Raw genomic sequence first — 27,497 nt, forward strand, 5'->3', positions numbered from 1 at the left:
TACTTATAGCTCAAATATAAAAGATTTTAAACTTTCCTCTAGAAAATATTAGGGAAATAGAAGCAAACGGTTTGTCAATGAACCCTCTGTATACCTGTCAGACTCTTAAGATGGAATTAACACAAACTCATCTCAATGTTTTACTTATTATATGAACATGATATGAATACCTTCTCTCAAAGTTACAGTGATAAGGAAATATATTGATTCACTAGCAAGGATTTTAACTGTAGAGATACATATTAGAACAGCAAAACCTGGCAGAGATTAGCCAAGTAATGCTTAGGAAAATAATTTTTTAGAAAAGAATATACTCACTTCAAGAAGTAAATTCTACAGGAATATCCACAATTCTCAGATGTCTGAAAAGATTCATGTATTTATATATACAAAATGTATCTATCTATTAATGGGCAACAACCAAAAAAAAATCTATCCCAATGCTTACGGTTTCACAGTTCAAACATCTAGTTTCGTTAGTCAGTGTTCCCTGAAAAATCTCATGCACCCAGGTGAGTTCCTGTTTATTGTTCTCTTCAGCTTCATTCATGTTGCCATTTTTCAGTTTCCCATTTTGCTTTTCCTGTTTCTTCTCCTCCTGCAAAATGTCTGCAATGGTGTTGAGCAGGTAATTTAAAAACTCATGTGCATCCTGCTGCATGTAGTTGTCAAAGAGATCTGTGAAGGAGAGAGTCAAGATTTGTACAGCTGAATATCCTTTCCTCCAAGAAAGAAAATTATTTTTTTCCCAAATACTTTTACTGGCCCTTGCTCAGCAAGGTATTTGGAATCATCCCAAAGAACAGTTTTGCAGCCAGTCACCCTGTGACTTCCACTTCATTGAAGTCACTCTGGGGGAAAGCTTCATCTCACCTAACTTTAGCTGTCTAGAGAGTTACACTCATTGGAGTTGGTTGTGTAGGCTCCCATTACAGTCAATGAAGAAAGAAAGAGCATGACTCATCCTAAATTATTTCCTTACACTAGACACTTACTGCCTAACTTTAGTCAGCACTGACTTCCATCTATATATTCCAAGTCCCTCAGATATTTAGGAACATCACAGTAAGCCACATGGCTGGGAAAATTGAAGCCATTGGATGTTGACACATACTTGTGTACAGTGTCTGGGGTGGAGTTCCCTTTCCTCACAGTAGCCAACACAGGATGCTGTGCTTTGTAGGTGTGGCTAAAATGGTGGTGATGATGTACCAGTGTTTCAGCTGATGCTGAGCAGCACTCACACAGCATCAAGGCTGTGCCTCCAACCCTCATCCTGCCCAAAGGCTGATAGGCTGGATGTGAAAGAGGTTGGGAAGGGTACATAGGTGAGGCAGCTGACCCAAACTGGCCAGCCATATTTTATGCTATATGACTTAATGTTCATCACTAAAATCTAAGAGAAAGATGGGCAGGTTTTCTTTATTAAGATATATATCTTCCGAACAAACTTCTACATATACCAAGACCCTTTTTCCCATGTAGTAGCTAGCTGGAAATCATCTGGTGATGGGAGGTAGAGAATAAATCTCCTTTGGTTTTCCTTTGTATCTGCATGTAATTTTTATTTTTTTTTTTTTTCATTAAACTACTTTAATCTCAGCTCATGAGCTTTTTTCCTCTTCTCCCCCTGCCCTGCTGAGATGAGGAATAAGAGACAGGCTTGGTGGACACCTGGCAGCCAGTCAAGGTTAACTCACTTCAAGTAGTAACAGTACCACCACCTAACAAAGCTCATTTTTCACACACAAGTCCAATGAGAAAAGACTTGTCCTGTTCAATACTAAATGCTTGCAGAAAGAGGGGAAAATATCCCAGTGGTGATTTAGTACAGACTTCTCCAGTGAAGACTTAACTTGCCCATCATGTCAAAGAAAAAAGAATGTGTGTTCCCAGAAATGTGTATTTTTATCCCCCTGCTCCTGAAAAAGTTCACATGGATTTCCTCAGAAAATATTGTACAGAACCCTTGGCTTTGTAGTGTCTGGCCTGGACATAAAAGCAGGGTAATACACTGACTCTGGCCCTAATTTAAAAAAGCTGAAAACATAAGGTCCAGTCTTTACAAATGATCCCAAACAGTGTGGGGGATTTATCACTAGATGACTCAGAGTTAACTTTTTCATTATTTCAAACGTTTGCCCTAAAATGAACAATCTGCCCATTTATATGCTGTCACCAGGAAGCAATTTCTTCCAGGTGTTTGGCTCATACTTGTCTCTTCATTCAAAGCCCCTCTGTTTCTAGGCATACCATCCACACTGATATGAATGCAGGCCAAAATATAGCTGTGACAGGCTTCTCTATCTCAAGATGTTCCTCATATCCCTTAGAAGATTAGGTATATTCTGTTGCCAACTTAATGGTCAAAAGGGGTCTGATGCTTTGCAAAGCAAGACTGTGTCCACCACTTCCATGAAGCAGAGCAGCAGCTGATGTGGTTGATTGACCACCCCCCCACATACCCAGCTCCTTATCCTCCAGGGTGTTCTGGAGTAGGTGGTGTCTGCAGCCTTCCTAGGGCACACATTTTCTATACTGCCAGCTGCCCTCAGTGTTTCTCTCTGCCATACTCCACAAAGAAAAACAATTAAAAAATTACAGCAGTGTCACCCTATTCCCAGCCCTAGCTCACTCTACAGCAAGGTCTGCCCCACCGTGCAGTGAAAACATCACTAATTCGCACACCTCTGGGAGCCTGTGAAATCTGCTATGGTTATTTCAAGCATAATAACATATACACAGATACTAAAATAATAATAATAATACACCCCACAAAGTACTAAAAGCAATTTACAAATCTGACCTGTATTTCTGATTAATATGATCACATTGTACAATATTTATTTGTACTTTTTGGATCAATGTATGAATACCTTAGAGAACTTCAGTTTTACACTTACCATTCTCTTTTCGTAACCTTGATATGAACTTCTTTGGTGGAATAACTCCAACTTTTTTCTTCTGAGTAGCAATACTGTGGAAAAGATCTGCCAGGCATGTCAGGAGGTTTTCCTTCTTTTTCTGTTGGGCCTTGTATGATAATACATTTTCCCGAAATGGCCGGCAAAAATACAATGCCTGCAGCACGGAGTTACAGTAGCAGGTGTTCCCAAACTGCCATGCAAAATTAAAAACAAGCTTAATCTCTGTGCATCACAACAAAACTAGCTGTTCATTCAGATTCTGACTCCTGTTACAGTCACAAACCAGCCATTTTGCCATGTGATTGCAGTAGAAATATATTTCCACACCCACCATGACACTTCATGGAAAAAACTATGGTGTTCTAAATTAACTAGGATACAAAGTAAAGGTTTCCACTTGTAAGAAAAATAATTCTTATAGTGGATTTCATTAAGTTTATTTCCATATCAGGGCTCTATCTTACTGCTCAGTGGCAGAATGACTAATGTTTTCAATGGAAAAAAATAGTATATCTATATAATTTCTATAGGAACAAACAAGTGATTAAAACACTCCTCTCCCTCATTTTCTCCTTGGTCAAATAAAAAAGCTCCTCCTAAGAGTTGCCAATGCAGAATGCTGTACCTAAACTTGTACATACTTTAATCACTTCCTCCCTCCTATTTCACAGCTAAAATAGACTTTTAATTTTATTTAAGTGTATGTTCTAATCCCTGGAAATATTAATAGAACTGTTCTCTCTGGGGGTGTATGAAGCCATCTTCAAACATCTGATACAGTTTTGCAACCTACTTTGCCTAAAATTGCAACATGAGCAGCACTTAAGAAAAAAAAAAAGACAATCCTGCATTAGAATAAAATTGATAAGAGTAGGGGAGAGAAAAGACAAAACAAAACCAAGGAGCAAAGCAAATTTCAAGTAACATCAAAATGGTACTTACATTGACCAATCCAAAGTAGTGTTCATTGATTGGAAACTGCTCTGGGCCAATATCTTTTTCCAGAGCAGAGGCATTGGTGCCCTATACAAAAACAAAACAAACAAACAAACAAAAAAGAAAACCCAAAAAAAAAGAAGTCAAAACCCAACAAAAAATAATAAAACAAACATACATTAAAAAGGAAGAAATTACTTAGAATATTAAGATTCTAAAGTAAAATTATGGACAGTATCAAGACAGAAAATAGTTCTTTCCTTTTAGTTATGATTAGCCAAGATAACCCTGTCTTACTGATAGGCAAGAACAACTACCTCATAAGCCACTAAAATTATTTGCAAATCCGGATAGTGGAGCTGGCCTGGCATGGAGCCTCTAGCAATAGATGACTAGAAGTGAATGGGTCAGAACAGTAGTTCTTCCCACACCCACCTCCCCCTATTTTTACTGTGTACATTGTAATCTGGATCCCATTACTCTCTTGTCTCATAAAGACAGTAGTTGATCTTAAGCACAACCCTAAAAACCAGTTCCTAGATGGAAGACAGGTCTTCTAAGCATTGAAGAAACTCCTCTGAATCCCTCCTAATTAATCATCAGCCTGTAACAATACTTGGGCTTAAGATTGGCACCCAGTTCTAGCATCATCACTGATGCTAAAAGGAAGTGAAATATACCTGTTGTTTTGTTCTATCTAATATTAAAGAGCACATAAATGCAAGCACTCTTAGATTTCTTAACCAGTGCCCTAATGTGGTAAGTTATGTTCAGCTGTTCACTCCAACACCAAAGTTGTTAAGTAACTGTTGATCAATAAGTATAACCACTAATTTGGTATGTTACCTGTTGTTTTGCTATATTAAAATGCCCATTTTTGAACCCACTAAAATTACTAAGCAAGTGAGGTAGATTGCTGCCAAAGCAAATGTCATCACTCCTATACACATTATAAGCTTGGCTCCATCCTCTGACACCCTCACTTCAGACACTTCTTCAGACACTTCAGATGAGTTCCACTCTCAACTCTCTTCTCAGTGCTGAGCAGGCCCAGCTCCCTCAGCCTTTCCTCACAAGAGAGATGTTCCAATTCCTTAATCATCTTTGTCACCCTCCATTGGACCTACTCCAGGAGCCCCATGTCTCTCTTGCCCTGAGGAGCCCAGAACTGGACACTGCACTTCTGATGTGCCTCACCAGGGCTGAGTAGAGGACCAGGATCCCCTCCCTCAGCCTGCTGGCAGTGCCCTTCCCAATGCAGCCCAGGACACCACTGGCCTTCCCATCCGCATGGGCACATCGCTGGCTCCTGTATGAGAGTTTGTTTTCAGCAGGACCCCGAGGTCCCTCCCTGTACAGCTGCTTTCCAGCAGGTCTGTCCCCAGCCTGTGCTGGTGCTGGGGTTACTCCTCCCCAGGTGCAGGACCCTGCACTTGCCTTCACTGACTTTCCTCTCTGCCCATCTCTCCATCCTGTCAAGGCCCTTCTGAAGGGCTGCACATCACTCTGGGCTATTGGCTGCTCCTCCCAGCTTTGTGTCATCAGCAAACTTGCTGAGGATGTCTCTGCCCCTTCATGCAAGTCATTGATGAGTAAGTTAAACAATTCCCAATATTGAATTGTGGGGGACACCACTAGTGTCAGGACTCCAACCAGACCCAGTGTCACTGATAGCGACTCTCTGGGGTCAGCCAGCTCCCAGTCCATCCCACCATCCACTTATCCACACTTCCCTATGAGGATATTGGGAGAGACAGTGTTGAAAGCCTTGGTGAAGTGAAGGTAGACATTTGTTCAGATTTCATCAGCTAAAATTTTCAAAGTAACTGGTAATCAGATTTAGAATTCTCATGTCCCTTCCCCATCTTCTCTCCAAGGCCTGATTTCTGTTTCCTCACTGCACTTACCATCACCACCGCTGGCCAAATTAGATTATTATGTCATGCCAATTCATTAAAAGAAGATTATGTCAACAGAATTAGCAGTGTGAAACTCAGCACAGGTGCTCTTTGAGAGTTTGCAAGCCTTGAAAGTAAAATATCTCCTTTTAGTTGCCAGGTTCCAGAAAAGCTCCAAAGATTTCATATTTCACATCCCCTTCTCAGATCTTTTTCCATTTTCTCTCTTTCTCTCACATACACAGAGCTCATTGCTCAGACCAAGTGTATGTTACTTCCCAGAAAATCCCTTTGAGACTGAAGTACTTTACAAGCACAAGTCTTCATAAGCAGCTTCATAAGAGATGTGTGTTCTCACCAGACTCTGCTATGTCTTGGTGAGAAACAGAAAAAAAGATTGATTGATACAAAGCAATTATTGGCTACAGTTCAACAGAGATGACAGTGTGATAATTATGCAGGTCTCATACGAAGATTAGTTTCATTGCTTGGTAAGTTAGCCTTGCCAAAGATGCACATATTCAGCAAAGCATTCCAAGAGGGAAGAAACTGATAAATATTTGCCTATCTGATATTAGCAGTGAAGCAAACAGCCACTGTTACCCTCAAAACCTTGTCTGATACAAGAGAAACAAGACTACAGAAGATTAATGCAACTTCTGAGGAAAAATATCATATTAATAATCATTGTATAGCATTCAGATCAAAGCAAAGGTTTCCTTTGAACACACTACTAACATTACAACCAAGTTCCCTACAAGAAAAATGAAATGGGTCTTTCTCCAGTTTCGTAGGTAGTATTCTCCACACTGAAATAAATTCTCCCTCTACAGCTCATGGAAAATACTATCTCTAAAAAGTAACCTCCTATTCTTTCATAAACTTCAGGTTAGTGTACTGTTAGATAAATACAAATACAAAGCAAGGGCTCTGCTAACTAATTGCTTCTACATTACTCATTTGCCTTTCCTCCACGGCCAGGGTTTCTTACTTCAGAGGATGCCAGATGGTTGGACAAATCTTTTCTCATATTTAAATTTTCTTGTAAATATTGTGAGAAAGAGCAAGAATCAAGATTTACCAAACAAAATTATCCCTGAAAACCAAACAAATACATGATGTATACTAACCAATCTTCATATAAAAACTCTACATTGCATGGAAATTTCCAAAGTACCTGCTGTTGAAAAACACATCTCACCATGGAGCTTTTTTACCTCTCCAAAACCAGGACTTGGCTGTTGCAAATATAAAATAAGATACAGTGTGCCAGTGACACAACAAAACTGTGAGACTAAATTCAGTCTTTGATTAAACTGACATAACCTGCTCAGACTTCATTAAGAGTAGAGCCTTCTTGTATCAAAGGCAATTTCAGTCTGATTTATTATGAGGTCTCCCAAAAGATACTGTTAAATCCATTGAAAAAGAAGTCTAGGAACATGGGTAAGAAGCAGAGAGATCTGATGCTTCAAAGTATATATTCCTTATATGGAGAAAAAAATGTAGACAAGCTACTTAGTAAAACTCAAACCATGTCATATTGCATATAAATTACTTGTTCTGCATATGAAGCTTCCTCAATATGCAGTAGACATGAGGACATGAGAAGAAGGAAATTTTTCCAAGAAAGTATACCAGAAACTGTACACCCAATCCAGGTTTAAACTGGAAAAAATATATTATTAGGGTTGTGTTAAAGGTGGTTCAGAATTCAGTTTAAATCAATCATATCAAATGGAAAACCAATTAGTTAGTCTACTGAGGTTGATCTACAGCAAACATCAACCATGACTATTTAACATGGTTTTCAGCATGTTTCAGGGTGTTTGTGTTTGTTCTCAGTCCTAGCAAGTGATTTTGATTACTTCTGCAGTGGAAATCTGCTCAGACATTTTAATGCAACCACTCTCTATGGTTTTATAAATGCTTCAGCTAGAAGCTGAATCTACTGTAGTTCCATAAAAATAAGCAGGAGCAGCAGTATAGCTACAGAGCCTAAAATGAGGAGAGGCTGCATAAGTCAACAAAGTGGGATTTGGGAGTATTAAATACTCATATCACAGTAAAGGAGACTGTCTCCTTCTTAAAAGAATACACTAATGAGGGAAATGCAGTGGAGCGACTGTGGTATCCAGACCTTATGAGTGAGAACTAGGTCAATGTGGAAACTCCTACTATGTATTCTGTGGTGTTGGAACCTTGATTTGTCAGTTTTACTACTTAATTCAACAATCAGTATTCAGGCCTCGTAAAATGGCAAAGACATACAGCTGGAGACATAGCCAAGCACAGGTCAATTCAGGCCAAGGTTTTTGCCACAGCATGGCTCCAAAAACATTTGGCCCATATGACCTATATTTTTTAGCTCTTGTAATTTTGCCCTAGACCTTCCAAAGAATAAGACTGCTGGTTTTCTTTTCAGTTGAAATTTCTGATAATATCGCTAAGAGTTTCATTTGTGCTTTGCATCACATGAAACAGATTAGGTAAAAAACCCTCTCCTGTTCCTTTACACTTTAGCATACATATACAAAAAAAAAACCTCAGGAGAAAAAAGAAGTCATCACATTAGTTCATTAAATCTCATGTAGCAAAGTAATCTAAATACTATTATTCAATGCAGAATGAGAAATGGACAAGAGCTAATATGAAAGATAGTGTCAACAGAAGATAGCAAATCAGACTGAACTGTACTGTGACAGATTTATAAAAATGGCACTAATTTTCTAGAAATATGCATATGTTTAATTTAAATTAAATGAATACAGTAATTAGGACTTTCTCATAAGCCACCTATTAACTGGGTATCACTAAATAAACAGAAACATGGTAGGAAAAACAAAATAAATTAAATTTTTCTTTGTACAGAAAAGTATGCCTGTACAAAGACAAAGAAATCAGAAGAAATACCTTGTTCACAAAAAAATCTAAAAAATATAAGGGGAAAATACATAAAAACTGAATAAGTAAAACAGAAACTTAAATACACAAAGAGCAAGAGATCAGTGAAGGAAGACGGCTGGTCCATGACAAAGGGTTTTGGATCATATACATTTGTAGATTAGATTTCTTTTTTTCTTAGCATTCAGGGAAAGTGAGAGCAACACAATAGTTTCCTGAAGAGAGAAACTGAAGTCTTAAGACAAAATAACAGGGATGTTTGGGCTAGTAGAGGAGAAATTAGAGTAAAAATAGAAATGGCTTCAGGGCTAGGCAGCCTGAGTTTAAGGATTTTGGAAAGCACAGCACATGGAAGGGAAGGAAAAAAAAGATAAAGAAAGATGGGGAAGGCCTCCTGGCCAACAAATGGCAGTGATGGATAACTCAAAAGAGAGGAGGCAACTGTAAATAAAACCCATAATTAGCTTCCAGAAGCAACACAAAGAATCCAGAGTAAAAGGAGTGCTAGCAACAGCACGACATGCAGCACACATGCAGCTGCTTTCAACAGATGCATCACCTGTCCCCAGTGCAGGGCTTTGGCTATCCTCGGGAACAATCTCAGCTTTCAGAGAGATATGATGAGTAACTGAAATAGCTGAACCAGCCTTCCTAAAAACTCATAGATATTAAATGCCAAACTTGGAACATTTCTGTAAGTTTTTAAATTGTAAGTCCCACAAGATGGTTGAATTTAACCAGATTAGTTCTCTCTTCATTCTGCAAAGAAATGGTTTTTGTTCCTCCAGCAAAGCTATTTTGGGGTTTTTTTTGCCTCAAGAAGAAAGAGGAGAGACAATTCTATGAAAACACACAGGGGATCATAGTAAACAATGAAAGAACCTTGACTGACTGAAAAACCACTGTGTATTCAAATTTTTTTAGGAAAGATAATTTATCAAAATATACCTAAATAAATTATTTTGTGTGTTTTTTTCCAAAAAGTCTTCTGTTCATTAAGGCAAATTATAAGAGCTTGAGAGGAGAGGCCTAACCTTTTTCCTTGTTGGGTACATTAACTATCTCTATTTACAGATCTAAGTATTGCATATACTTCCAATAACTTCAGCCCTTTACTGTGTGGTTTCCAAGAAACGGATAAAAATTGCAAGATCTGAAATCCTGAATCTAAATCCTGAACTTAAAACCTTGGACAAAGTTTTTAAGGTGCTCAGTTTAGATGAGTTTTACAGTCATAGCTGGTAAACTCGGTTTTCTCAAAGCACAAAGCAACCAGGTACTGCAAGTGAGGTTCTAGTGAAGCATTGCAAGTCCAGTGTCTATATCCATAACTAATTTTAAAAAAATATTGACCTTTAAACTTTCCAGGATTAGACAGATTTTACCGAACTGCAACTCAATATTCTCTTGCTAGTCTGTCTGTATCCCCAATTCAATCATTCTTGGATTAGTGGCACCCAGGCTTTTGCTAGAAAAAGTAGCAAAACCATTGGTTTTGGCCAGTTTCCTTCGTCAGAATGCGTAATATCAAGATTGTCTCATGAGTCAAAATGAAACTAAGATTTGCTTACAAACTGTTAACTTCTTTAGAAACATTTTTGTCTAGACTACCTAGACTGCATATGTGGTGCCTCAGAACATTTTAAAAGCAATGCACCTTTTAACTTTTATCACAGCTGCACCAGCTGGAATACTCTGATAACCTGGACACAAAAGTAGGAATATGTTTATTAAATCTCCATACAAGGTGAGTAATGAGGGCTACAGCTATGTTGCAGGACAGGTTTAGAATTAAAAATTATTTTTGGACAGTATTTTACTTTTAGAGAATCCACTAAGGAGCTGTGATAAGTGCAAGATTCTTCACATGAAGAGAAGAAACACCATGTACAAAATGGGAAACAGCTAAGGTAGTAGTGTTTTAGAAAAAAAAGAAATAAAAGGGAAGTCTCTGTGTTTGTTTAAAAAAATTCCCAAAACCACAACAACAAATGTTGACAACACAATGAATTCTTGCAGGTGATAGTCTACAAAGATCTTGGAGCAACTTTCTATTTAACTTGTCAGAGGTAAGACATTTTACATCCAGGTTTGCGTGCCTGGTTTCAAGAAAGATAAAGGTAACTGAAAAGAATCCAAAAGGAACCAGTCAAAATGGAAGACTCAGCTCTAGGGAAAAGTGACCTATAAAAAAGGTTGAATGGGGTTGTGTTGCATAAGACAGAAAAGGCTGCATAATGCAGGAAAGAGCATGACAATATTTTCAAGTCTACAGTTTGTTACAGAAAGGAACTAGTCTGTTCTTGGTCTCAGCAATGGACAGGATGAGAAGTACCAAGCTCAAATTACTGTAGTGTAGATTCCAGTATGACATTAGGAAACGTGATGTAGCTCCTATCATTGAAAATCTCCAACTTTGACTGACCTACATCAGAAATAACACAGGTTTATCATATTCAGCAGAGATGAAGTTGGAGATTTTATTGTCCTATGATACTTTATATACAGCTGTTACGAGGCCATTAATTGTGAAATCAAAAAATCAAATTTAATAATGGAAATACACAATATCCAGTAAAGTTTGAAACCCTCAGCACAACAGCCTTTTCTGCAAGAGCTGAGCATACCCAAGAACATGGTTACAGTGGAGTCCTGACAGTGGAGGTGCTTCCTCCCCGCAAGCACTGACACCCTGGGGCGTTAAGTACAAAAATATATGTAAGCGTATCTATAAAACAGCCAACCAAGGACAGTTCCTGATGCTAAAGGAAGGTCAGCAGAAGAGAATTGGCTGACTGCTTCTCTGACTGGCCAGGACTTAAGACTCCACAGACTGTGGCTCTTCAAACCCATCAGAATCTCACCTCCTGTGTGGCACTTGCCCACCACACACAATTAATCAGGGTCCAGAGGCTGCTTTTAACATCATCTCTTCCACAACTCAGATTCACTGGGCCTTGCTGAGCTATGACTAAGAGGTTTCTTTATTGAGGTGTTTAGCATAACCACTGGTTTTACTCTTAATTCAGCAACGTGAAGCCAGAGACGACATGCATCTGAAAGAAACACACTGTACACTACACATTGTGTTCATGAATTGTCCTCTTGTGCTTACTTTCTTAACAGTGCATAAAACTACTTTAGCCATTAAAGGGTATTCATGAGAGACAAGCTTCAGCCATTACTTGGGCTTATACTTTGGAAATGATATATTAGGATGTTTCTCATTCTGCATATGCTCCTCTATCCAATAAAAAATATCTTTTGTGGACTTCCATTCATCCTTTGATGGAATGCACACTTCCTATCTGTTAGTCCAGTACCCATTTGTCAGCCGTACTCCCAAGTTTCTCATTGCTTCAGAAAGTTTTCCAATGGTTAAACTTCATATTCTCTGTACTTTCCATATTTTTGTTTCTGTATTTTTCTTGTTAGAAAAAAATATTATCTTTTTAGAAAAAAATAGGTATTTTTTTAGACTATGGTTCTAAAACTGCATTGCTTGAACTCTCTAATCTTATCAGATGTAAAAATTTATTTTCCTTATCAATGTAAATATGCCTTCAGATAACTTTTATTGTCTGGCATGAATTATTTTGTCTTTATCTGTATTTATGGGAAGATATATAAGATATGAAGTAATATACACTGCAGGTTGTCCAAATGAATAAATCCAGTTGAAAATCATAGTGATCAGTTCTGCAACTGAATAATGTTCTTATTATTCCTGTATGAAACAATATTTTGGTATTTTCACAGCATTAAAATTGTAGGGATTTTTTTTTTGTCTAAAGCATTTTTCAAATCTGTTTGTAGTTTGAGTCTTCATTCTGCCAATGTCCTGTATTCAAAAAAATCCTGCAATGAGTGTCTAAAATCATGTTATTAAATAAACAAAAAAATCCAACATTTATTCTTATTTTCTGAATGTAGAGACTCCTGGGCTTGTATGTTTTTTCTCTACAACTAGTTTCTAGGATGGTTAAAACTGTTTGCTTACTTGTTTGTTTATTTTAAAATGAAAGCTGCAATTCACAGGTGTTCACATAATTCCTGATGAATTCTTTGAATGTTTTCATGCAGAAAACCAGCTATTTCCCTGAAACTCATAACTCTTGGACTAAGAGAAGAAAGAGTAACATGAAACTCCAATATTAATCCAAAGAATTGCAACTTACTTCCCAAAGGATATCTATACAACAACTACCAGGACTAACTGTGAAAGATCTCAGATGACACCTTTTATCAGAGAAATCTGAATGTGCTTAGATTATTCTGTTTATTAATGGCCAGAACAACATGAAGTTCTAGTTGGAATATTTGAAATACTATTACAAAATTATAAAAGGAGGGGAATTAATACCTGTTCTCAACAGAATTACAAAAGAGAAATATGGTCCACAGAGCTTGTTAGCCAGATCAGTATAAATGTATGTCAATACATTCTGAAATGGTTAGATGTCCTTCACTGCACATAACAATAATATCCCTAGGCCACAGCTGCAGCATGAGCTTAACTCAGAACTCAAGGCTGTACCTAAAGAAGAGAAACATACTACAGAGGATTTCAGTAAGCATAAAATGCCAGCATGACTATCTTTGAACCAGCATTTGGTACTTGAGTCATTGGGTTATTTCACAGAAACAATAACCAAAGAAAATTACAGCACTGTAGGGGCTACATCACATCCCTAGCTGGTGCCTGCAGTCTACAAGTGTTATGAGGCACTGCCTGTTGGTATTCCTCAAATAGAGTTTTTTAATGTGTCTTATGTGTCTTCACATCTATTGTATCTATTCTACATAAAAGATGACAACTGCCTGATGTATGTGTCCCTCAGTGGTGAACATGGTGTGCAGACAGAGTGAATGAGCTTTCACAGGGGCTGAAGGGCAGGTAAGTTGAACATCCTGGGGACTAGATCTCCCTTCTCAAGGAACATGGCCATCACACCCATGTTAGAATCCCACCAACTCCTTGAGGCACAGTTGCCTTCATCCTCTCCACCATTCAGAACAAGTTTTAGCTCTTAGTTCTCATTAAGCTAATCAGTGAATAATAACTAGAACTATTGCTATTATTGTGACTTAGAGGACAAAACTGGTAGAAGACAATAAAAGAATTTTGTTTAATTCTAGAAAGTTGTGCATTTAAATATTTACTACAAGTAAATGTGCCAAGTGGAAAATTCCCCTGCCAATATTTTTTTCTTACTGGCTAGCTCCTACTGTGTCTGTCTCAGCATGTGAGAGCTTATCCACTGAATATATAGTACTAAGTATCTTTTGCAAGTGAGTTAAATACTGTTCCTGTCTTTCTTGCTTCACTACACTTGTTTTGATCCTTCCTAAAAAGACTAACAATCTCTACCATCTTTAGGAGATCAAAATTATAACTCAAGATACCAGATATCAGGCAGTAAACTTAATAGCAAACATACATCCAAAAATGCTGGCTAGCCAGATTTTTAAATTAATTCAGCTAAATTTCAGTATTTTTTTTCCCTTCAGGACACGAGAGCAAACATTGGATAAACACACACATAAAACTTTGTCAAGAAAAGGATTGCCATCAAAAGCATAATCTAAGTTGCATTCAGGGAGGGGCAAGTATTTCAGAACCAATTGCTGCCTCTGTCTCTCTTCCACTACTCCCCCTGCCACCCCTGAAAATCAATCAGACATCATTGTTTAGATTTTGGGGGCATTTCTTTTTGAAAAAAACAAACCCTTTGTCAACACTCTCAAGTGCAATGGGAAAAAAATAAAAACCAGAACACCTCTTTTTTTTTTTTTTTTTTTAATTACTGAGTCCAACCAGGTTAAAAAACTTAGAAACCTACAGTTATGTAGCATTATATAGAAAAACATATTATACTACGTATGAACTACACAGCTTTTTCTTGTTCCACATATTGTCAGCAGCTCAGTTTTCAAGCATTGTAGTGGAGGAACAAGGTCTGGGAATCAGCATCTCAGCATCCTTCTAGACAGATTTCTACAGATATCTTAAATCAAACTAGCACTGCAAATATTTAGGTCTTAAAAAGGCAAAAGGTTTACTTTTATACCTCTAGCCCTCTGGAAGGTTGTCATAGATCCTACAGATCACTGAGTTCAAGTCCATCACCTCATCAGAGTGGACACATTTGCAGAAGAGCCATAACACAATATTGCCAACACTTGCAAGAACTTGTATTTCTCTTTCAGCCCCAAATTCCCATAGCTGTCTGAAAACTCCATTGTTTTTGCCTAAAAGAACTTCCAGTCCCTAAGGGTTATCCAGAAAAAATGAAATGTGACCAACACAACATAGCATCTCTAAAAGCTAAGTACACAGACTTCAAAGAATACGTAGCCTTAAAACATCATTAACATTGAATTGACTGCACCTTCTGTCACAGTACCATGAGCTAGAATTGCCTTGAAGTATGAATCCTTGTCTGCCTTTTCTGCTTGGGGCTCTCCTTCTTCCCTTCAGTCTCTCCATCTCTCAGATGCTACTTTTGCAGGATACACTGGCAATGACAGCTGAGCAGCACACCATTACAACCTCATCAGCTCTGCTGTGAATCTGCTCAGTCTTTGGGAGAAGCGTGCTGCACACTAGTGCATCTGTCTGAAGCACATAAAAAAATAAGAGTTCCTGGTACTTTATGCCAAGGTCTTACATCCACCTATGAGTCTCCAGATACCCTTCATGTGGTGCTTTTTTATACAGTTTACAAGGCATCACAACCACCATTAATCAGCAGTAAAAACTGAAGCCTGCCTCAGAGAGAGGGTAAGTGCACCTAGGTTTTCTCCTCAGTCCTGTATCATTTCCTGAACCTCTCTTTGCAGTATTTATGGCTCACTGGACTGGAAATCATTAAGAACAATGAAAATTTCAGAAAACTAGTTAATGTTGGTGAAGAAAGGTGAGCATCCAGGTTATTATACCTAAAATCTGGACTCTGTATTAATTCTTTAAACCTCAGAACCAACTCACCCTCTCTGTATTTCAGAGTAGACATTTCAAAGGGAGGACTGAGGTTCAAATCAAAACTATGCATAGGATTTCCCAGGCATCTCATTTGCAACAAAAGAGCAATCCCACTTAAGTGGAAGTGTGGACACATGGAAGGGGAGAAGGCTTGCAATCTGCACTCCCTCACTCTGAGCCCACAGAAGCCAGGCCTCTGGGGCTGTGCCTGCTGCCTTACCCTAGAGACAGGCTCCATTCTCCAGGGCAGAGGAATAGTATGTGTGGCATCAGCAGCACAAGGCATGCTGGGGCACCACATGGAGGAAAGCTGGCAACTGTGTGTAGCTGTTCTTGAAGAACCTGGAAATAAGGGTGAAAAATACAGACTAAAAAAACCAAAATGAACAAAAATAAGATTCTCTTCTGTTTGCATTGAGATGCTTAACATGCAACCATTTCTTTGGCAAGTTTGCTACCACCTCACTGTATTAAAATCTTGTACAAAGTTTGAACTTTTCCTCATCCCACCAAGAAAACCTAAACCAAATTAGGTGCTCCAAGTTTGTTAGAATTGAAATTAAACCCAAACACAATGCAGAAAGCATCGTTTCAACCGTTCCATGGGGAGAAAAGTAGCAAATTGAACATAACAAACAAAAATATGAATGTTTCCTTATTCCCTCCTAATTGCCTAGTCTGGTTTAGAGAAAGCTAAGTGATTCAATAGTACAAACACCAGTCCTCTTCGAGCAGCATGCAGTGCAAGTTAAACCCTGTAAACTCTAAAGCCAAGACTTCCTAGAACAGGCACCTAGCATCGGGATCCAAAAGAGTGTTATTAGGCATCTAAACATCCTCCTTTTCTGTGTAATCTGGGGAGCTCCTGGCCCTAGGAGACCACAGGGTGCCTGCCTGAAGGAGTTAAACAGGGTCACTGATTTAATGTGGATTCAGAACCCGACTTTGGTCCTTTCGCAGTATTATTATTAGGGCAGGAGGAAGGGCAGGCGGAGGAAGGGCGGGCCACAGCTCCCTCTGCTACGCGCTTCGGCCGGGGTCAGACGCACTCCGGGGGGCCTCGCACCGGCTCTGCATCTCCGTCCCTCCCCGGCCCACGCCCCGGCTGCTCCAGGAAAACTCCTCGGGACATCGTCACTCTCAGTCGGCCAACTCCATCCCAGGCACTTCCCGGCGCAGCCCGCCCCGTTCCCCCGCCGCCGGGGCAAGGGACGGAGTGGCGCGGTTGTGCTGCGCCCCCGGGCAAGCCCCCCAGCCGGCCCCCGCAGGGCTGCCCTGCCGCCCGCCCCCCGTCAGCACTCACCATATTACAGATGGAGGCGATGTTTCTGACAGTCATTAGTCTAAAGGTTGCAGCGATCCCACACCGCCATCTTTATAAGGTGAAAACAGCCCCGCTCATGGTGGGAAGAGCGCAGGAAGGGATAGGGGGCGGCGGCGGCTCCTGCTCCGGGGCTGGGATAAAAGCGAGAGGAGGGGACTGCACAGGCACCCTTTGCGGCCGCAGAGCAGCGAGAAGGACGGACCTTCCCGGCCTCCCTCCTCCGGGCGGGTGACTGGGAGCTTCAGCAGCGCGGGGAGAGCGGCCGCATCTCCGCTCCTTCCGCCTGTGCCTCTCGCACGGTCCGCAGGGCCCCGGCTCCCGCTGGAGCGCTCAGCCGCGCCTCTGCGCCAGCCGGCACCGCGCTAATCTCTCCCTTCCTCCTCCTCCTCCTCTTCCTCCTCTCCCGGCGGCTGCCTCTGCCGCTCGCCGCTCCATCGCAGCGCCGCGCCCGCTGATCTGCTGTGACAGCGCCGGGGAAGGGAAGGTCAGAGGCAGCGCCCGGCACGGGCACCCCAGCGGGCCCGGCGGGGCGGCCGCCGCCGCAGCCAATGCGCTGCGGGGCCGAGGGGGCGCGGGGGGGCTGCGCCCGTCGCCCCTCCGGACGGGCCCTCCGAGAGGGGCCGTGGTGCTTTAGTCACCGGGCCTGGAATGGCCACGGGGCTGAGGAAGCCGGCCTCAGAGCGTATACAAGCATGCCGGCAGGCAGCGGGGTGAAGGACAGGAAGGCAGAGTGCAGGCAGGAGGACGTGGATGTGTGGCGGTTTCGGAGGCACCGTGCTTTGGGACGTGCTCACCCCACCCATTTAGAGGTACACGGGAGCCCAGGCACTTGCAAAATCCAGAACAGTAGGCTGGAATGTCATTTACTGCCCACAGTTGGTGCTTTGTATTGCCGTGCATGCAGATTGCATTTATCTTCACAAATGTCGTTTTGGGACTATGTCCACACCACGTGTGCAAGTGCTCACTCACAAATTCACAACATGTGACATTTACACAACACAGTTAATGTAATAATCACAGTTTCTCTTCAAACACAAGCAAGTTGAAGCCCATGCCTTTCTCCAAGGTAGAGCAGTGTGAGTATATTAAATTTACACACGTGATAATAGGCACAAAGTTGTTAAATAGCTAACTTGAGGTCACATAGTAAATCTCTGAGAGAAGCAAGAACAGAATTCAGCTAGGGCAATCCTCATTTTAGAATTCCCCTTTCCTTAGCAGATGTTGCTTTTTTTCAGCAGGAGCTTAAGGCCCATTTATTGTTCTTCTGCTATGCTGAGGAAATCACTCAAATGAGGAGAAAGTTACTAACATTTCTACAGACACTTCTGCCCCTAACAGCACCTGAAGTGTGGCATGCTCATGCTTGGCTATGCCTTTCATTTCATGATGCTAGAATAAAATTGCAGCCTACAGAGCCTGGATCCACAGGCTTCATTTATTTATTTATTTATTTATTTATTTATTTATTTATTTATTTATTTAAAGTATATTATTTTTTTATTATTATGATTTCAAAAGAAGATCTATGATTACTAGTATAAATCTGGCATCAGCAGTAACACCAGTAACATCTAAAGATAAATTCCTGCCCTGAGAATACTGTTAGGTAAGTGGCCTTAATCCAGCTCACTGTGGACAAGTGCCCACTTTATAAGAATGGTATCAAATTTGGCATTAGTTGGTATCTCCAGCTGACGGTTTCAGCAAAGAAATTGACTCAAAAATTGAGTTGTCACAGAGACAGAACTTTCTTCCCTCCCTAAGTTGGATTAGTTATATTAAATCATTGCAGACATTTAAAATACAGGATGGAGAAAGATTTTTGGACATAATGGAGTGAAGTCCTCAGGACCATTAAACTGCTTCATAAATCCACAAATCACTATAACAAAGAGACATCAAATAACATCACTGAGAAAAAAAATATCTTTGGTATAATTCTATTAAGTTCATGGTCTTACATTATGTGTGAATTTGATCCCAAGTGTTTAATTTGCTTAAACTCAGAGGACTGGATTATACATAATATGACAGGTTTTCTCAACATAACCAAGGAAAATGGGAGTTAAGCTGACGTGTCAGGACTGAAGCAATCAAGGTCTGATTAGTTTCCAATGCATTTCTAAGTAGCCTGCAGAGACTGAACAGTACTGCACAGTACCTGGTTTTTAAACTCTGATGCCTGTAATTACACAAGCCTAATCATGTATTCTTTTCTGCAGCCTGCTTATTCCAATTTACTGTGGAGAATCATGCTTTCTATCAGTGAAAAGTTATGGAGCAAACAAATGGGTTTGAAAGGTGATTAAAATTTTAAATGAAACAAAATGCAGTATCTAATAAAGCCATTTGTCTCACATATATTTTAGTGTCAATAACATTATTTCCAAAGTACAAACCTCAGAGAAATTATAGAAATTGTGAAAATAAAATAGAAAAAAGTAATATTTTCATGATTCTGTTTTTCTTAAATGCTAGTTGCTTGACTTCAGGGTAAGTTTTCAGTTGCTTCTGTTCATTAAACATTATTTTTTTTGGGCACAAAATTAAATTGCTTGCTACTGATTAAGCACTTATTAGTTGCTCAAGGAAATATTTGTAAACGTGCACACACATCATTCTGTGAATTCTGTATCATATTTGTTAATGATAATATAAATACTTTCATTTAAAGGTGGACACATTTTATGTCTTGTTTCTGAAGATTAATAATAAAAATAGGGAATAATATACAAATGCATATAATGTCAGTTTGACAGTAGTCTAGCACTGTCTTTTTTCCTCTTCAGATATATCAAAACAGGAAAAAAGAAAGGAACTTTCATGCTGGAAATGGACTGTTTTTGTTTTCTTCTGCTGTTGTCATATTCAGGAATAGAAACTTTATTTCTGTAACTGTTTGAAGATAAAGAAGTGCTAAGCAATGCAACAAATACTAGTTACAAACTTTATAGGAATTGTATAAATAAAGAACAGTGCACAATTGTTTCCACTCTAAAACACTGCCCTATCTCCTTACAACAAACAACCAACCCTGTGTTTCTTCTGGGTGTTAGACAAAGAGAAGGAAAACAAAGGACTATTTATAACCTAAGAATGCTTATATAATTTCTGTTGAAAGGTCAAAAAATACCTCCTGCATTTAATTTTAGATCCATCTTAGTCTCATCTGGTTTTACACTGGAACATTTCTATTTCACTGCATAAAATATGGACCTATTGTAAATATCCTCCTTGGCTAGCAGAGGCATGGACTTCCATAACATTTTCCATCTGACTTTTTCAGAGTACTCTTCAAGCATTCACTCAGAGTTGTCAAATTACTGGGTGGCAAGTTAATATTAGCTTCTTTTACAAAGCAAGAAAATTGCCAGCAGAAATTTAGTGACTTTTCCAAAGTTAAACAGAAGAGTTGGTAGCAAATCTGAGGCTAGAATATCTGCTCATCCTGTGCTACAAAGAGGATATTGCATTTCCTCTCCAGAAATCTTGGAAAATTCCACAGAGGGTTCATTATGTTTTTCTTGTAATAAACTTGGGTTCAGAAGTGGGTAATCATCAGTCAGTTTTGCTGAACAAATGTTTGAAACAGGTCAAATTTAGGATATATTTCCAACTAATTAAAAGGTCATTTTAATGGAAAAGGGAGTTAATACAATACTAAGGTTTTCTGGAAGCATGGAAAAGATATAAGAATTATAAGAGAATTCAGATACCTGAAATACCTGCAGTGCTGACAATGTATGTTACAATTTTTTAAAAATATGTTTTGTATCTAATATTAAATTTTGTTCTACCAAAAAATAGCAAAACATCTTTAAGAAAATGGCAAATGTGTAGACACAGGAATGAGTAATCAGGATTTTCCATGAAACTTGGCCTTATTTCAGAACAGACTGGTGGCTTTAGTACAATGCCAAATGGCAGCTTGCAGCCTATGTATGGATTGAATCGGTGGCACATGGCTCATAGCAGGTCCATGGAAACCACTCCATCTGCACCTGAAATTTTAATGGTAAGAGTGAGTTGTAGTCCATAAAAAAATCATTAAAATCCATAGAAAATGTGGAGAGTCTAAAACCAAAAAAATCAACCGAACTTTGGAATTACTATTCTTCTTTAAGACTATAATTTTTAAAGCAACTTCTACCCAACATTTTCAAATTATCTGAGAAATTATTTCTCTTGATTCAAAATACAGTAAAACTTAATGTTTTGGTGGCGGTATGACTTGTCAGGATTCCAAAGATAAAGCATGGAAAATAATGCTGCATTAAATCGATCCCCAAATCTTGCCTACCTTTTGCCAGTTTAAACATCTTATAGTTGGCAAGTAGAGAATAGCATCTCTTCATTTTTTTCAGAAATTGCTACTTTACAGAATAAAACAAAACGCATTTACAGCATCTGACATCATCTCTTTTTTTGACTAGACAACAGATCTGAAAGCCCAAAGGCAGCAGAATAACACAGATGCAAATATATTGATGTTGATGTACCAAAAGCTGAGTAGATACAAGGGGTCTTGTAGTTCTCTAGTGAAAGCCACTAAATTCTATTCTATGAGGAGGCTGTTAAAACCTCTGCAGTCAGTCCAATGCTGAGGATGGCCTAGAGCTGTGATTATCTCATAGTATCTTACTTCTGCCCTTTTCCTTCTGCTTGAGTTTCAAATACACTGTGTTAAGAGCTTGGAACAGTGACAATAACAGAACTTCAGTGAATTGCTTCACCAGTTTAAATAATACTAACCTTCCCCACACTCACTACTCAAGTAAAAATATTCCCACCTTACCAGAAGTAAGAATCTTGAAGAATGGCCTCTTCATCAGGTATATTATTCAGCCAGGGAGCTCACTAGCAAACTTTACTGGCATTTTTCTTACCGATAAAAGATGTGCTTTCAGGTGGAAAAATACTATTTAAATTTTAATCATACATATTGGCTGGAAAGAGATAACCAAAAATTAAAAACCATGGAAGTAATTTTTCAAACAAAAAGAGACTCACTAAGGAAAAATAACAGAAAACTGAAGTTTTTTACAGAAATATACCACTATTTCTGCCTCTGAAAAGGAAATAATGATTCTGGCTTGCCTTCCTCTTCTCCAAAGATCTAATTGGTTATATTTATTGTACTTTACAGGCTCCAATTTTAACTCACAAATATTCTGAGGACAAAAAAAACCTCAAAGGACAGATAAGCTCTAAGTGGAATTTAGTCTGTTTTCAGCATTAATTTAAAATAGCCTTTACATTTTATTAAATTGTGCATAAATTAATTAAATTACACTTTTATTATATTATCCTCTCAAAGTTTTAACCAAATTATACAAATTATACAAATTATACATACACACCCACACACAGATATATATATATATATATATATATAAACCAAATATGTTACATTCTAAGATTCCAAACCTGACAATTATTTAATGCTACTCAGTACTACTGAGTATTCAGTGTAATCCACCTGCAAAGACTGATGGTCACAATGAGGTTTTACTTGATTGATTTTCCTTCAGTGTGGAGAAAGATGGTAAAATTGAAGTGAAACATTTATGACAATTGCACATTGTGGTAAACTCATGATGTTGTTAAACAAATTGTTTTCAAGAGTCTTCTGTGAGAAAAATCAAAGCAGTGACTTTGAGACTTAATTCTTGCATCCGACAAGGAGAGACTTGGCTAATTAGAGCACCACTCTTCAAGATTTGAGCAAGTTAGTTCATCTCATCCAACTCTTTGAAAAGCTGAACACTAATCTACAAAATAACCAAGACACCCTGCTGCCACTTAATAAATTTCAAAATGCCCCCACGATAACTGGATTTCCTACAAATTCTGCTCATGACAAGGGCTGTATTTCTCCCAGTTAGTGATCCAGGGCAATTGCAAAATTAACCAGATCCACTGATATTTCCCTCAAGTCCACAGAGTACCCAGGTGGTAGGCAGACTCAGTGTCCAGCTGACAAGTTCATTCAGATAAAAGTTACACCCACACGCATGGAAATAGCAGATCTGCCTGCAGCCTCGTAGGTAGCAACTTAATGGTTACAGCATTTTCCCAGGAAATGGGAGAACTAGCCTGCAAATAAAGAGGCTCAAATCCACATCTGACCCTTGCACTAATTTATTAAAGGACAGTTACTTTATTCCATAGGGAGGGTTTGGTAAAGGACGGTCAAGTCAGGTAGACTCTGCATTCCTTCTCTTGAAGTTGTGCCACTGTCAGACACAAAAGGTAGTTTCATGGAGACAGAAAGAAGACAAACAATGCAAACTTGTATGAGGAAAACAGAAGAACGCTTGTGAGGGGCAAGAAAAAGGTGTCGGATTATGCAAATGATTAAAATGCTCATCTGGGATGGATACTGATCACTGGTTTGCAGTGGTTTGCTGTTTTTCTGTGTAACAGAAATCCCAGTTTACATTCTGTACTGGAAAAGAAGAAACCAAACTTGATGTAAATCCCACTGGCACAAGTGCTAGAAATTTAAAGGTTGGGTGCCACTTCATCTTTTTGACTACATTACAGAAAAGGACTGATCTTACTTAGGTGTCTGACTGCAGAAAACAGTCATTGCAAAGGAGCCCACTTGAAATAACTTCAAACTACATGTCTCACAAATCTATCTCCAGAGACTGATTTACCCAGAGTTCTGAGACAGATTTTGAATCTTGTTGCACAGACAATTAACTGGTACAGGGTTAATCTGCAACAATGTTTTAACTGTCAAGAAGTAGACAGAAGAGGTAGCTAGAAGTGGTAGGAAACAATTTCTAGAGTCATCCCTTGATTGCAACTATGTGACTATATGTTTCAGGCTGCAGCAGCTTGTTTCGACGCTATTGAAAGTAATTTAAATGCAGGGTTCAGATTAGGTGTAGCAGGCCAACTCGTTATTTTCCTTTCACCCAGTTTACAGGCGCTGTGCTGGTAGTAACTCGGCATGAGCCAAGACATATTGTTTCTTACTGGGACAAGAAGGTACGAATTTTCAGCAATATACATGCCTATTCGAGAAGCAGGGGCTTCAGTTTGGATAATGCTCTCAGGCACAGGGTTTGATTCTTGGGGTGTCCTCTGCAGGGCCAAGGGTTGGACTCAAAGATCCTGATGGGTCCCTTCCAATTTGGCATATTCTATGATATGTTGTGATTTGTACCTACCAGCTTTGCTGGACAACAACAAGTGTCTGTGTTTCAAACTACTAATTCCCTGTTTATACCAATCTGCTCGTACTCGCTCCTAAACCTCTTAGTAGCATCCCCAGACAGGCAGCCCATTTTATCTGGGGCAGTGCTGTGCCCGTGCTGAGGGCTGGCTCGCAGGACAGGCCTGCTGCGTCCGTGTCAGCCCTGGCGCGCAGCCCAGCAGAGCTGTCCGTCAGGGCATTAGCGAGGCTCGGGGCTTTACCTCGCCATCCTCACAGACAGCTCCTAAGCCTCCTAAGCAGGGCTTAGACAGGAGTTTAGACAGAGATCAGCGGTATTTAGCGCCTCAAAACCGCTACACAGCTGCTACTTTGCACTTTTGTTTCCCTGTGGTAAACATCTCCGAGCACCCAGAACTCGGCCTGGGCGGGAATGGACGAGCACATCCCCAAGAAAAGCTTTGATGTGACCCGTGGGGGCAGCGGCAGGAAGCACAGCTGAGCAACTGGGCCGAGCCCTCAGTCCCGGCCGTAGCTCGCCTCTAGAGCAGCTCCAGCGCCCTCTGCCCCACGAGCCCCGCCCCGCGTGGGGTCACGCGCGCTGGCCTCGCCAATAGGCAGCGGTGGATGGAGCGCGTGGGGTCTCGCGGGAGCGCGGGGGTGTATTTAAGGCGCGGAGAGGCCCAGCTCGTCCTCTCTGTCCGCCGGCTGCGGGCGCGGTAAGCGGGCTGCGGCTGCTCTCAGGGGGAGTTCTGGGCCTGGGCCTTGGGGGTGGAACCTACGTCGCTTTCCCTTCACATATTGCCCTCTCGGAGCTCGGCGGTGCTCCGTGGAGTCAACACGGGGGGATAGAACAGCTTGTTCTCACTAAAACCCAGTGCGGAGCCCTCCTCTCTGCCCTGTATCCTGTCGTGAGACACAAATGGCCCGTCCCTCCTTTCCCCCCAGCTCGGTCCCCTCCCTGCCCGGCTGATACCTCTCTCCTTCCGCAGTGTGTCCCGAGGCACCGGCGAGCTCTTCAGATGCTCCCGATGGGCAGGGGGAAGCGCTGGCGGTCTGCACTCCCGCCTTTGGACGCCTATGGGTGAGGGGCACAGCCAGCTCATCGCTCCTCTTACAGCCTGGGGCCGGTAAGAAAAGGCTTCGGGCTTCAGAAGTGGAGGGCTTTGAATCCCGAGACTTTTTAAAGGCAAACATAAATGGGAGTGCTGCCCTGTTTCTCTGAGCCAAAATGACTGTCTACATTTGTGCGCTACTGTTCTTTAAATTGCAGCTATTGAGCAGCACAGACCTTAAATCTGAATCACTGCATAAATTTATTTTTTATAGGCCACATCAAGAAAATTGCAGTTATGACCTGCGATATTTTGGCTCTGGGCACTAGGGATTTGGGCTTAAGTGGGCTTTTCTAACTGTTCAAACAACATAAAAACCCTCATGGCTTGGTCATTCCGTGCAATCTTCTAGTCCAACTTGTAAACAGTGTCTTTTGACGGCTCTCGGTTGAATGCTGTATAATTTGTAACGAGGTGTAATATCTATCTAGAAATAGACACAAGGTAGCAATGAATTGTCCGGCAATGTTTCAGTCAAATCTACATGTTTATAGCTTCTCTCGGTAGTGTCAGCGCTAAAAGGAATTCATGTGTAGAAATAAACTTCATGTATTAAATGAACTTTATGTATAAAAGTATATTTTAAAATTGTTAAAAATGTTATATGTAGTTTATCTGGGCTAATGAACATGCCTCTTCAATAGATTGAACCACCTTTTGCTCTAGGTTTTGATTTGATAATGAACTTGTAAATTATTTCTGCAACTCCATGGAAAATTACTTTCAAAATGTTTAACAACATAGTAGCAACTCTGTAGACTATGGCTTTGAGAAGGTCTGTAGTTAAACATTATTAATTATAATTTTACGATTTTTTGTGTGTTATTTAGAGGCCTCACATAGCAACCTCATGCCTGAAATGTTTTAGACATGGGTGATCGCACCTAAATGTGAAGCAATGCTCAGGATTTCTTAGGAATAAATAATGCCTTCTACTGGAAGGTAAGTGCTCTCGTTTAATGACAATTACTGATGGCTTTTAATATTTCTGTTTAATAATTTACAAATTTCAAGCAGATTGTGGTATCTCTTGAGCAAATAGTAAGTTCAAATAATTTTAGTTGATAAGAAAACAATATATTAAATATACTACTCCCCTTTTATGCTTTGCCCTCTTAAGTCTGGCAGTGTCTTAAGTGGCCAACACAGAGGGGTATAGAAGTTCTCTTGCAAACCCAGAGGTGAGGTTGAAACTCTTCTTTGGATCATGCTTAGGAGGAACACATTAATGTAACTGCTGGACTTCAGGCTGCTGAATCAACTTTATTAGTAGCTTGTAGGAAGATTTTGAACTGTCATCTTGTTATGATATCTGAATCTTAGTATCACAGGTTTCCCAAATCTGTCCTTTTGTGAACCTACGTGATTAATGTCTTGCATGAACCATTTCTTGTAAATTGTTTGATCTCCAGGTATGGAAATGTGAAAAGGATTATCAGATAATAGTTGGATGCATTGTTTCCTGTTCCTGAAGGAGTTTAATTTACTCCTTGCTGGAAAATGAAGAAAAGTAGCTTTGACTGGTAGAAACTTATATGGTAACTGTTAGAACTTTATATAGATTTAGCCAAAAATTAATAGCAAAAAAATCAGAGAAAAGCCCATGATAGTTACTGGGTAAGTAATTTCTTTTGAGAAAAGACTTTGGCCTAAGGGTTAGTGTCATATAGAATATTCATGTAGCTCAGCCTAAGAGCAGTTACCTGTTTTATGTGTGCATGATGCTGACTGCAAGTTAAATAAAATTTCTTTTACAGGGATGAAAACAACATGTGCCAGGAGCTGATGTTAAACAGCAGTTTATGATTTCCTGAGTGGGTGATTTCTGACTTGGTATGGGATGACTCCAATTGTCACCACTAAGTCTAAATATTGTCTTGGAAGTAGAATTGGGACAAGTGATGGCTAAAATTATGTCTTCGATGATCATGTTGAAACAGGCATCTCACTGTTTGTTGAAAAAGGTTTCCTAACAAAAACTGCTGTAATTTGATTGTGTTTGTGGATTGATTGAAATAAACTGAGTATTAATTGAAATAAAATATGAGTATGCTACCAAAAGTTTGTGTTCTGTATGTTTCTTGTTAAGGTACTTTCTGACTGACACCTTTGTGCTGTCACACAAACATTCTCTTGCCATGTCCAGACTTGATAAGTTTAGGTTTACAGATCCATCAAAAAGGCCCTCGTAGTCTTTTATTATTGGTATCTGAGTATTCTGAAGTATTTCACAATAC

General features: G+C 39.8%; 1 protein-coding gene, 2 long non-coding RNA genes and 2 other non-coding genes across 7 annotated transcripts in view; 3 read left to right on the forward strand and 2 right to left on the reverse strand.

Annotated features, from left to right (window-relative positions):
* USP46 (ubiquitin specific peptidase 46) overlaps positions 1–17,526 on the reverse strand; it is a 34,389-nt gene extending 16,863 nt beyond the window's left edge. Inside the window, exons 1-5 of one of the 2 annotated variants that reach the window (XM_086888699.1) lie at positions 16,954–17,432; positions 15,871–15,992; positions 3,870–3,950; positions 2,904–3,117; positions 449–678 (exon numbers count right to left, since the gene is read on the reverse strand). In XM_086888699.1, coding sequence (XP_086744825.1) covers positions 449–678; positions 2,904–3,117; positions 3,870–3,950; positions 15,871–15,951 — 606 coding nt within the window. In that variant the 5' untranslated portion in view covers positions 15,952–15,992; positions 16,954–17,432. Of the gene's footprint in view, positions 1–448; positions 679–2,903; positions 3,118–3,869; positions 3,951–15,870; positions 15,993–16,953 lie in introns of both variants that reach the window. The other variant, XM_023925235.2, reaches the window with a different exon arrangement.
* A 1,792-nt stretch (positions 17,527–19,318) lies between these two features.
* Positions 19,319–24,689, reverse strand: LOC147652993 (uncharacterized). Of its 2 annotated transcripts, none has more exons than XR_015286777.1 (3): positions 22,460–24,689; positions 21,776–21,926; positions 19,319–20,981 (listed from the first exon to the last, which is right to left on the reverse strand). It is a non-coding gene; the product is annotated as an uncharacterized LOC147652993 (long non-coding RNA). The 2 variants fall into 2 exon arrangements; XR_015286778.1 differs by having other exon boundaries at positions 19,821–20,981; positions 24,409–24,683.
* Positions 24,690–24,827: 138 nt separating this feature from the next.
* Positions 24,828–27,321, forward strand: LOC111928028 (uncharacterized). Its single transcript, XR_002863882.2, has 4 exons — positions 24,828–24,864; positions 25,138–25,275; positions 26,091–26,202; positions 27,018–27,321. It is a non-coding gene; the product is annotated as an uncharacterized LOC111928028 (long non-coding RNA).
* On the forward strand, positions 24,947–25,069 carry LOC111928480 (small nucleolar RNA SNORA26). Its single transcript, XR_002864116.2, has one exon. It is a non-coding gene; the product is annotated as a small nucleolar RNA SNORA26 (small nucleolar RNA).
* LOC111928479 (small nucleolar RNA SNORA26) lies at positions 26,368–26,486 on the forward strand. The gene has a single exon (XR_002864115.1). It is a non-coding gene; the product is annotated as a small nucleolar RNA SNORA26 (small nucleolar RNA).
* Positions 27,322–27,497: the final 176 nt, after the last annotated feature.

The sequence above is a fragment of the Cyanistes caeruleus genome, chromosome 5, assembly GCF_971803275.1.
Source record: "Cyanistes caeruleus chromosome 5, bCyaCae1.hap1.1, whole genome shotgun sequence".
In the NCBI taxonomy this organism is placed as follows: Eukaryota; Metazoa; Chordata; class Aves; order Passeriformes; family Paridae; genus Cyanistes; species Cyanistes caeruleus.